Source organism: Vombatus ursinus, unplaced genomic scaffold, assembly GCF_900497805.2.
Source record: "Vombatus ursinus unplaced genomic scaffold, bare-nosed wombat genome assembly UNPS02012319.1, whole genome shotgun sequence".
In the NCBI taxonomy this organism is placed as follows: Eukaryota; Metazoa; Chordata; class Mammalia; order Diprotodontia; family Vombatidae; genus Vombatus; species Vombatus ursinus.
The window spans coordinates 4,025,639-4,034,322 of NW_020952097.1; the positions used below are offsets into that span (position 1 = coordinate 4,025,639).

The window sequence follows — 8,684 nt, forward strand, 5'->3', positions numbered from 1 at the left end:
GACTAAATGAATGAATGAACACCAAATCTAGCAGCACTCTCTAAGAGTTATTAAGCACCCACACATAACAGGAACAGAGGCAATTTAGAACTGACAGTATGCTCCTGAGTCAGATTCAATGTGGGCAGGCACTATAGGTTAAGCACAATGATTCTATAATACCATATTGCTGAGATGACAGGATTTGGAGCTTCCAGAAGTCCCCAGTGCAGTCCTTGAACTCCAACATGATGCTGCTTCTCCCTACTTCTTTTTCCATTAGGCTTCTCCAGTACTCTTCAATTTTCATTTATAGTCCTCATTCTTCAGCTAGAAATTTCACAAACCATCACCAAGGATCCCTGCTTTTTAACTATGTCAACATTGTTCTAGTGTCTAGCTCTAAAAGGCTACTTCAGCAAACTAGTGCCCAGCTGAAGTCATTTGTTAGTTTAAGTCACCAGTGTCAGTCCAATTTAAATCTAGTATGAACAGCTCTAGAATGCTCAGATTCAATGTTACCTATTGATTAGGCTAACTTATTTTAAATTTACTCCTATAAATAAGACTATGTATTACATACTGAATATTCAGACACATTTGGCAAAAAAGTTTTCCAGAAAAGAATGTTTAAAATAAGCTGTTATCTGATTTACTGATAAAAATGGTCCCCTGTACTGAAAATAATTGGGAGGAGGGGGGAAAGTCCTATAACAGAAAGGCACTTTGGAAATCTTAAAAAAGTTATCATTATTATCAGTTAGCAAAAGTCCAAGTCAGAAAAATATTATGAAAAAAAGTGCCTTATGGACACCAAGATTTAACTAAACTATTAAAACTAACTCCCCAGTCACCCTCCTTAGATGATATTTCTTTAGTAGAATTCTTTAACCTACTAGGAAAACATCAGCTTTGATGTGAACTGGATCTAAAATAGAACAATACATTCTGGGCCACAGTTAAAGTACACATGTTTAGATCTCTAAGAGGTCATCCATTACCTAAAATGAGCATTAATCCATTTGGAAAGTGCTTGCCTCCACTGCCAGAAGGAACTGTTTTATAAACATTCGGGAGGAATACTATAACAATTATAAATCGTATAAAAGTTAATCGTCAATCCAGATGGAAGAGGAAGGAGGAATCTTTCTCTCACCTCCTCATTTTAAACTTTAAATGGAGGACATTCCCTCCCACTTTGGTTCTCTGACTTTGATGCAGATTACTTGATGTCGCCAGGAGTACTAAGGCTAGTTCAAGGTCATACAGTTAGCAAAATGTGTCAAAACACCTAGAGGAAAGCCCTAGCAATGTTGGGTAGAACAATATTTATGAACCCACTTGAAATCAAGAATGAGAAGGTGTGGCTGGGTTTTGATCTTTACTGTTGAAGGGAGTACCCACATGGATGAAACCATGGATCCATTGAAGGGAATTGTTACATGCTCAGCATACTTTGATATCTGTGTTATTTGCCCCGTCTTTCTGTGTAGATTCTCGTTCTTGTTTTCCCTTAAGTCTATCATATGGTACCTACGCAATGACACTCGGTAAAAGGGAAGGATAAAGAATGTGAGCATTGCCTGTAGTAGGTCCACGTTCAACATGTTGTCCTGTTACTCGTGCTGGAGAACAACTAGGGCTCCGAATTCTGGGCGCTTAGTCCTTCCAGGAAGTCATTTATTAAGTGCCTATTACGTCCCAGACACCGCGTTAAGCGACGGGAATACAAAGAAAGGCAAAAAGGCAGTCCCGGCTCTCAGAGAGCTAGCTCACGTTAGGAAGCATTTATAAAGCACCTACTAGGATGTGCTAGGCGGGCACTGTGCTTTCCCAACTCTCCTTCAGAGTGAGGAGCTAGGGAGAGAACACTCGAGGTGCTGGACTTTCCACCTGGGCACCGGGGGAAACAAAGTTTGGGAAAACTCATTCGTCGTCCAGCCTCCACCTCCGAGGGCAGCGGTGAACCCGGCCTAGGAACTCAGCCCCTACTCATTCATTCAGGACTCCTTCCCCTCCAGCGGCCGCACGACCCGATAGGTAGCAGGGTTCCCAGGCTCCGGCCCCTCCCCCTCCCCCTCCCCCACCTCTGCCGGACCCTTTCCGACCTCCGCGCCCCACGTCCCCCCTCCCCCACCTTCCCCCTCCACGCAGACCCCTCCCCTTCCCCGTACCGGGCCTGCGCCTCGTCCAGGCTCTGATCGGTGATGGCCATGATCTGCTGCAGGATGTCGCCGGTGTCCTGGTGCGGGCCGGGTCCCGGGGCTGGCGGCGGGGGCCCCGGCTGTGGCGGGAGGCGGTGCGGGGCCGCGGGCTCCAGCTCCTCGGCGTCGGGCGGCTGCAGGGGCAGGGGCGGGATCCCGGAGAGCGCCCCCACGGGGTGCGTAGCCGCAGCAGCCGCCGCCGCCGCCGCCGCCGCCAGCAGCCGGGACGGGTCGTCCATGGCCCGGAGGCGCTGAGGGAGGGGGCGCCCGCGGGGCCTCCGGCGGTGTCGTTGGCGACCAACAGCCCCGCGCCTCGCGACCGCCTCGCGCGCTCCGACAGGCCCCGCCGCGGGGGCGCGCGCCTGGCCCCGCCCCCGGCCGGCCAGCGGCTTTCCGCCCCCGCGGCGCGCGCCAGTGCGAGTCCGCCCCCGGCCACGCCCCGCGCCGCGGGGAGGCCGCTGGCTCCGTTGCCGGGGCAACAGCCTCCGCCCCCGCCCTCCACTAGGAGGGTCCAAGCCTAGGCTTCAGGGTTGCCCGCCCCCGTCCCTCCCTCAGACATCTCCATCCACCCCCTCCACACCAGAGGCCACATTTTGAGGTTGGGGGAGGCTGAGCCCCAAACTGACGCTGGGCTGGAGGAGGCTATATCCTAATCTGAGGCGGAGTTAGGGAAGGTTAAACCCCCAATCTGGGGCTAGACTAAGAGGAGGCTGAGCCGGGTCCCAATCTGAGGTTAAACTAGAGGAGACTGAGCCCCAAACTAAGGTTGAGACAGGGCAGGCTGAACTCCAATCTGAGGCTGTCCTTGTAGTAAACTGAGGCTCCCTCCAGGGAATGGCTCTTCCTCTAAAGAGGAATCAGACCTGGTGCCATGGCAAAGTCTCATCTCCTATTATCCTGGGGAGGAAGGAGTAATCCCAGGGCTCCTGAGGTATACCCTATAGGCACACCCCATCATTTCTGTCCCTAGAGGACCTTGCCTATTCCAAGAGACTCTGCCCTCAAACAGATGGACACAGGGCTGACTTGGGGGCAGAGGAAGGGACAGTGGAGTTGCAAGCCACTCCCCCTTCCCCATCTGCTCACAAAGCATCCTCCCTTCTCAGACTATCACAGATAGTGATTGCTTTTAGACAAAGCAAGATGGAGAATCTTTGTCTCCGCTGGGCTGAGTGCTTTGAAAGGTCACACCCTTTGGTAACTGGAGGCCCCAGGTTTCCAAGGGGACCAGTTGGATGAAGGGATATAGCCCTTAATTGTGGATCAGGAGACAGAGCACCCACAGGAATGGAAAGGAGATAGGATTGGGGCAGGGCTGTTCCAGGCAGAACTCCACTCCCATATCTGTTGAAGGGCCAGAAATACCTAGCTTAGGTCAATACAAGGCTTCAGTCAATGGAGGAGGGGGGAAGGGAGGCAGATTCCCAGCTCTGGCTTATGGGGAAGGGTTGGAGGAGGATAGTCAGAAACTTCAGCTACCCATTTTCCCCACAGAATTAGATCCAACCAGATTACAAATCCATGGTCCTTATTAATTAATCCCTTTGATCTGGGAAGCATATCCACGATGTCCAAACCAAGAATTAAAGGGAGCCCTATCTCAGCCCCCAAGGGCTGAGAGTCAAATGTTTGTAAAATTGTCAAATAAAAGCATCTCTCTTCTCCCCACTAAGTGGGGGTGGGGGTGGGGGACTGCAGACAACCCTAAGGTTACATCAAGGCAAATCGATTGGGGACACTGGCCCTGACCTTGACAGTCTATAGCCACAGCAGTCAGTTTCATCTCATTTGAAGGGGTTAAGTCTCAGCCTGCCTGAGAGGCAGTTCACAGCAGTCAGTTCCCATCCCAATTACAGTTATCAGTCCTGTCCCATTGGTGTAGAGACAGCTAAAGGGAAGAATCCACCAGGGGATGGCCACTGTCAGGAAGATTGATCCTCATTCCAGGTCTTGGCCCATTTTGGGGCATGTGGCGCGATGAGCTCCTCAAGCAGCCACAGAGTAGACGGCGGAAGGTACTGCGCATCTCAGCATCCCGGCAAGAATATACCACTGGGTTGACCAGTGAGTTAGCCTCAGCCAAAAGCAGGAAGTACTTCTCCACAGCTAAGACATTGCACAAGTCACAGCCCAGTCCATCCAGAAGCAATACCACCTGTCCAGGTGTCCAGCAAACCACAAATGCCCCTACGGACAGAGAAACAGAGTAATTAGTGGTTGTTAGGGTGGGCTCAGTCAAGATGTTGTTCACTGTGAGGGCTCTGGTCAACTGGGGTGGGTTAGTCACTCATAGAGGAGTACCAATTACTCCAGAGGGAAGAATCAGTTATTTTCAAAAAAACTAGTTACTTTCAGGGGGAGGGGGGGAAATAAATCACAGCTGCCAGGTGGTCAATCACTCTCAGAGAGGGTAAATCACTAGAAAGGTGGAAGGCACTCCAACCCCTTTAAAGGAGGATGTTGTCATAGCTAGTATCAGATCAATCAGTTAGAAGGGGTTGGGACAGTTACTCTAAGGAGGTTGGTTTCTCTGAGAGGGAAGATCCCTACAGGTAAGTTGGTCACTTTTTTTTGGGGGGGGGGCAGTCAGTGGTAACTAGTGAGGGAGTCAATGAATGGGTCAGTCATTATGAAGGAGCTAGTCACTGAAGGGAGGAGGTCCACATTGTAGACAAAGTTCCCTCACCCAAAATGATGACCACTGTCTTGACTAGAGCAATTGTGGTCTCACGGTAGCGTGGGTGGAAGCCAGCGTGTTGTGACATGCGATTCATGCGCCTTCGAACATAGAAGAAGATGCGTGCATAGACAGCTGCCATAAGCAGGAAGGCCAGAAGGTTGCCAAGGGCCCAGGCAGTCAGGAAGGTGCGGCTGTAGAGAGGAGCCAGGCGGGCACAGTGGTCCAGGTTACACAAGCAGTTCCAGTAGGAGGGCAAAAGTGCCAGGCCCAACGCAACTACCCAACTGCCAGCCATGAGTAGCAGCACACGACCCCGGGGTAGGAGGCTCAGTGGCTGCACTGCCATGACACTGCGGTGCCGCTCCACCGCTATGGCTAGCAGGTTGACAACTGAAGCACTGAGGCTAGCATCCAGCAGGCCCTGCCGCAAAAACCAGACTCTCACTGACAGCTGGGCTGTGCGGGGGCCCGTGTGCAGCATGAGGAACAGGTAGGCCAATCCTGCAAACAGATCAGCTGCAGCCAGGTTCCCTAGCAGATAGTAAATGGGTAGGTGTAGCCGCCGGTTGGAAATTATGGCCACGATGACCAGCAGGTTGGTCAGTAGAACCACTACACTGACAGTAAGCCCCAGGACCACCATTACCACATCTTTGGGCTGCCAGTACAGACTCAACTGCTTCCCACTGTGGTTGTAGAAGAAGCTCACAGATTCATTATCGTAACAGCGATCCATGACTGCAGCCAAAGCCTGGGGACATAAGAAGCTAGTAGTCAGTGAAGACAAAGGGAGAACTAATCTCTGTGAAGACACAAGAAGCTAACAGTGTTGGGACATGAGGGAGGCAGAAGTCAGTCAGTGAGAGGTCAGGAAGGAGACAAGGGGGTTGGCTAGTAAAACGATATAGATGGAGGGTAGTCAGGATAACCAATGTGTGAGAGAGGCCAACCAATGAGGTAGGAGTCAGTACGAGGAATAGCGGTTCACTCAGTGAAAGGACATGGAAGAGGCAGTAGTGGTCACTATGGAGACACAGGATAAGAGGTTGAGTAACCAGGAAAGGGAAAAATTAGTGAGGAGACACAGGTGAGGGGCAGTTGGTAAGAAGAACCAGTTAAAGAAGTGATGTGGAAACATGGAATGTGGTAGTCGGTGTTTGAAAGGGAAAAGATCAGGTCATTTCTATGAGAAAATACCACTACTGTCCAAAGATCAGCATAGTACCTTTGTATTTAGAAGGCAATCAATCAAAATAGTATTGACACAGTACTTACTGTGTGCCAGGCACACTAATTGGCTCTGGGATTATACAAAGAAAGGCAAAAACACTTGCAGCACTCAAGGAGCTTAATATACTAATGAAGGTGATAACATATAAATAAATAGGCATATGCAAATTGGAGGCAGCTAGATGGTTCAGTGGATAGATTGCTCCGCCCGGAGTCAGGAAGACAGTTCAAATCTGGCCTCAGATATTAGCTGTGTGACCCTGGACAAGTCACTTAACCTCTGTTTGCGTTAATCCACTGGAAAAGGAAATGACAAACTATTCCAGTATCTTTGCCAAGAAAACCCCCATGGACAGCATTGGTATGCTATGGTCCATGGGATCACAAAGAATAGGATGCGACTGACTGAACAACAATATACATGTTAAATACGGAGAACCTTAGAAGCAAAGGCTAGCAGCAGTAACTGAGAAAGGCTTTCTGCAGAAGGTGGCAGTCAAACTGAGTCATTAAAGAACCCAGGGGTGTCAAGAAACAGAGGTAAGAAGAAAGCATTCTAAGCATGGGGGACATACAGTACAAATACAGAGGTGGGGAAAGGAGTTTCAACTGTGTGGAAATAGGCTGGAAGAGTAGGAAGGGGGCCAGGTTGTAAAGAGCCTTAATTGCCAAACAAAAGATTTCTTATTTGATCCTGGAGGTAAAAGGGAGTAATTGGACTTTGAGTGTGTGTGGGAGTGACATGCTTTATGAAAATCAGTCATAGTTGTGTAGAAGGTGAATTGGAATGGGGAGACACTGGAGATAGGAAGGCCAACCAGCAAGCTATTGCAATAGCCCAGGTGAGAGGTGATGAGGGCATGCATCAGAGTGGTGGCTGTGTCATGGGAGAGAAGAGGATATTTACAAGAGATCTGGTTAAAGCAGAAATGGCTGGACTTGGTGGCAGATTGGATAAGTGGAATGAGAGGAGCCCAGAAGGACATTAAGATTGGAAGTGAGGGTAACTTGGAGGACAGTAGTGCCCTTAACAATAACAAGAAAATTGAAAAAGGGGGGGGAGGCTTGGAAGAGGGGGGCTTATAATGAGCTATTCTGGACATACTGAGTTTGAGAAGGCTCCAGGACATCCAGTTAGAGATGTCCAAAAAGGTAGTTGGTGATGTAAGACCAGAATTCAGAAGAAAAACTAGAGCTGGATATATTAGATTTGGGAAACATCTTCATGGAAAGAACTGAACCCAAGACAGCTAGTGAGATCACCAAAGAAGAAGGTATACAGAGAAAAGAGAGGGCCCAGCACAGAACCAAAGGGTTCACCTACAGTTATAAGGCAGTACAAGGATGAAGATCCAGCAAAGAAGACTGAGAAGGAGCAGTCAGAGAGGTAGGAGAAACAAGAGAGAGGAGTGTCATGAAAACCGAAAGAGGAGTTTCCAACAGAAGGTGACTGGCCCCTGCTGGGAACCGGGAGATATGTAGAGAGGAGAGGTAAGAAGAAAAGAAGGAGAGAGAAGGGAAGGGAGGGGAGGGACGAGGGAGAGGGAAGACAGAAATCTCCTGCTGCCTTAGAATGAGGGCGATACTAGTGAGAAACTCTCATGCACATTGAGAGAGGGGGTCTCCCCAAAGATCTCCTAGGAGCAATAAGCAGACCTGAAACAACAGGGACCCCCCCTCCCTTCATCGAAAAGGTCTGGTGGCAGTTCTGGCACCTGGGGTCCATACTCGGGTAGAATAGTCTTGTCAGGCAGGGTTTTTGCGCCCCCCTAACACACTTTGGTCAGCAGGCAGCTTTAGAACCCCCTAACAACCAACGGTTTCACCCCCTTTCCCAACACTAATAAGTTCTCGGGCTGCCGCTCTCATCTCTCCCATCTAGGACCCAGTAAACATCCCAGCCCCTCTCACCGATGCAGCTACAGCCTAGCAGCCCCAAAAGAGAAGCCCGCCTCCTAACCCCTAACTTTTCCCACACTCCTCCCGGCCCCTTCCCCTTCCTCCAACTCTTCGCAGCCTTTTGGTCCCTCCTCCCATCAGCTCCCGCCCCTAGGATGCCTAAGAGGGTTCCCCCCCCCCGCCCCTTCGCGTTCAAACCCCGTTTGCAAGTGAAGCCCCAACTCCCAGGAGCAGAGTCCCGGCTCAGGGCCGAGCCTCCTCCGCGCCCTCTCCCCAGGTCCGCCCGCCACAAAGCCCTTCCGGCCCCTCTCCCCCATCCTGGGCCCGCCACCGAGCCCCTTCCCCACCCAATCGCTGGCCCGCCAGAAGTCACCTACAGCACTCTCTCCCGTCCTGGGCCGGCCACGGAGCCCCAGTCACCTAAGTCCCCCACCCACAACCCCCCAGGCCAGCTACCGGGTCCCCCCACCCTCCTCTCCCGGAACCCCCTCCTTCCCAAAGCCAGAGACCTGAGACCACCTGGAGCCGGTTTCTCCGCGTGCGGCCCTGTGGGCGGTGCCAGGGCGGGCGGGAGGGACTGGAGGCAGGGGGCGTTCCCTGTGATTTCTGTAGAATCTCGGCCCTACCCAACTTCTCTGGCCCGAGCGGGGCAAGCTTGACTGCCTACCTGCGGAAGAGGGCTCCTTGAAGGC

The 8,684-nt window shown here is 51.2% G+C and overlaps 2 protein-coding genes across 3 annotated transcripts in view; both read right to left on the reverse strand.

The window, feature by feature from the left end:
- The window catches only part of PBX4 (PBX homeobox 4), a 64,270-nt gene extending 61,848 nt beyond the window's left edge, over window positions 1–2,422 (reverse strand). The window contains exon 1 of one of the 2 annotated variants that reach the window (XM_027857610.1): window positions 2,154–2,422. In XM_027857610.1, coding sequence (XP_027713411.1) covers window positions 2,154–2,422 — 269 coding nt within the window. Of the gene's footprint in view, window positions 1–162; window positions 288–2,153 lie in introns of those variants that run through there. The other variant, XM_027857611.1, reaches the window with a different exon arrangement.
- A 1,291-nt stretch (window positions 2,423–3,713) lies between these two features.
- Window positions 3,714–8,558, reverse strand: LPAR2 (lysophosphatidic acid receptor 2). The gene is made up of 3 exons (XM_027857810.1): window positions 8,502–8,558; window positions 4,870–5,614; window positions 3,714–4,370 (listed from the first exon to the last, which is right to left on the reverse strand). The coding sequence occupies exons 2-3, from the start codon at window positions 5,597–5,599 to the stop codon at window positions 4,072–4,074; spliced, it is 1,029 nt and encodes a 342-aa protein (XP_027713611.1). The 5' UTR covers window positions 5,600–5,614; window positions 8,502–8,558; the 3' UTR covers window positions 3,714–4,071.
- Between the last annotated feature and the right edge of the window lie 126 nt (window positions 8,559–8,684).

What these genes read in the sequence shown, in the direction of transcription:
- LPAR2 (XM_027857810.1), bottom strand. Translation starts at nt 5,599, where the DNA reads ATGGATCGCTGTTACGATAATGAATCTGTGAGCTTCTTCTACAACCAC. An exon ending in GACAGTGGTCATCATTTTGG is followed by an intron (nt 4,371 to 4,869) that starts GTGAGGGAACTT and finishes CTCTGTCCGTAG; the next exon opens with GGGCATTTGTGGTTTGCTGG.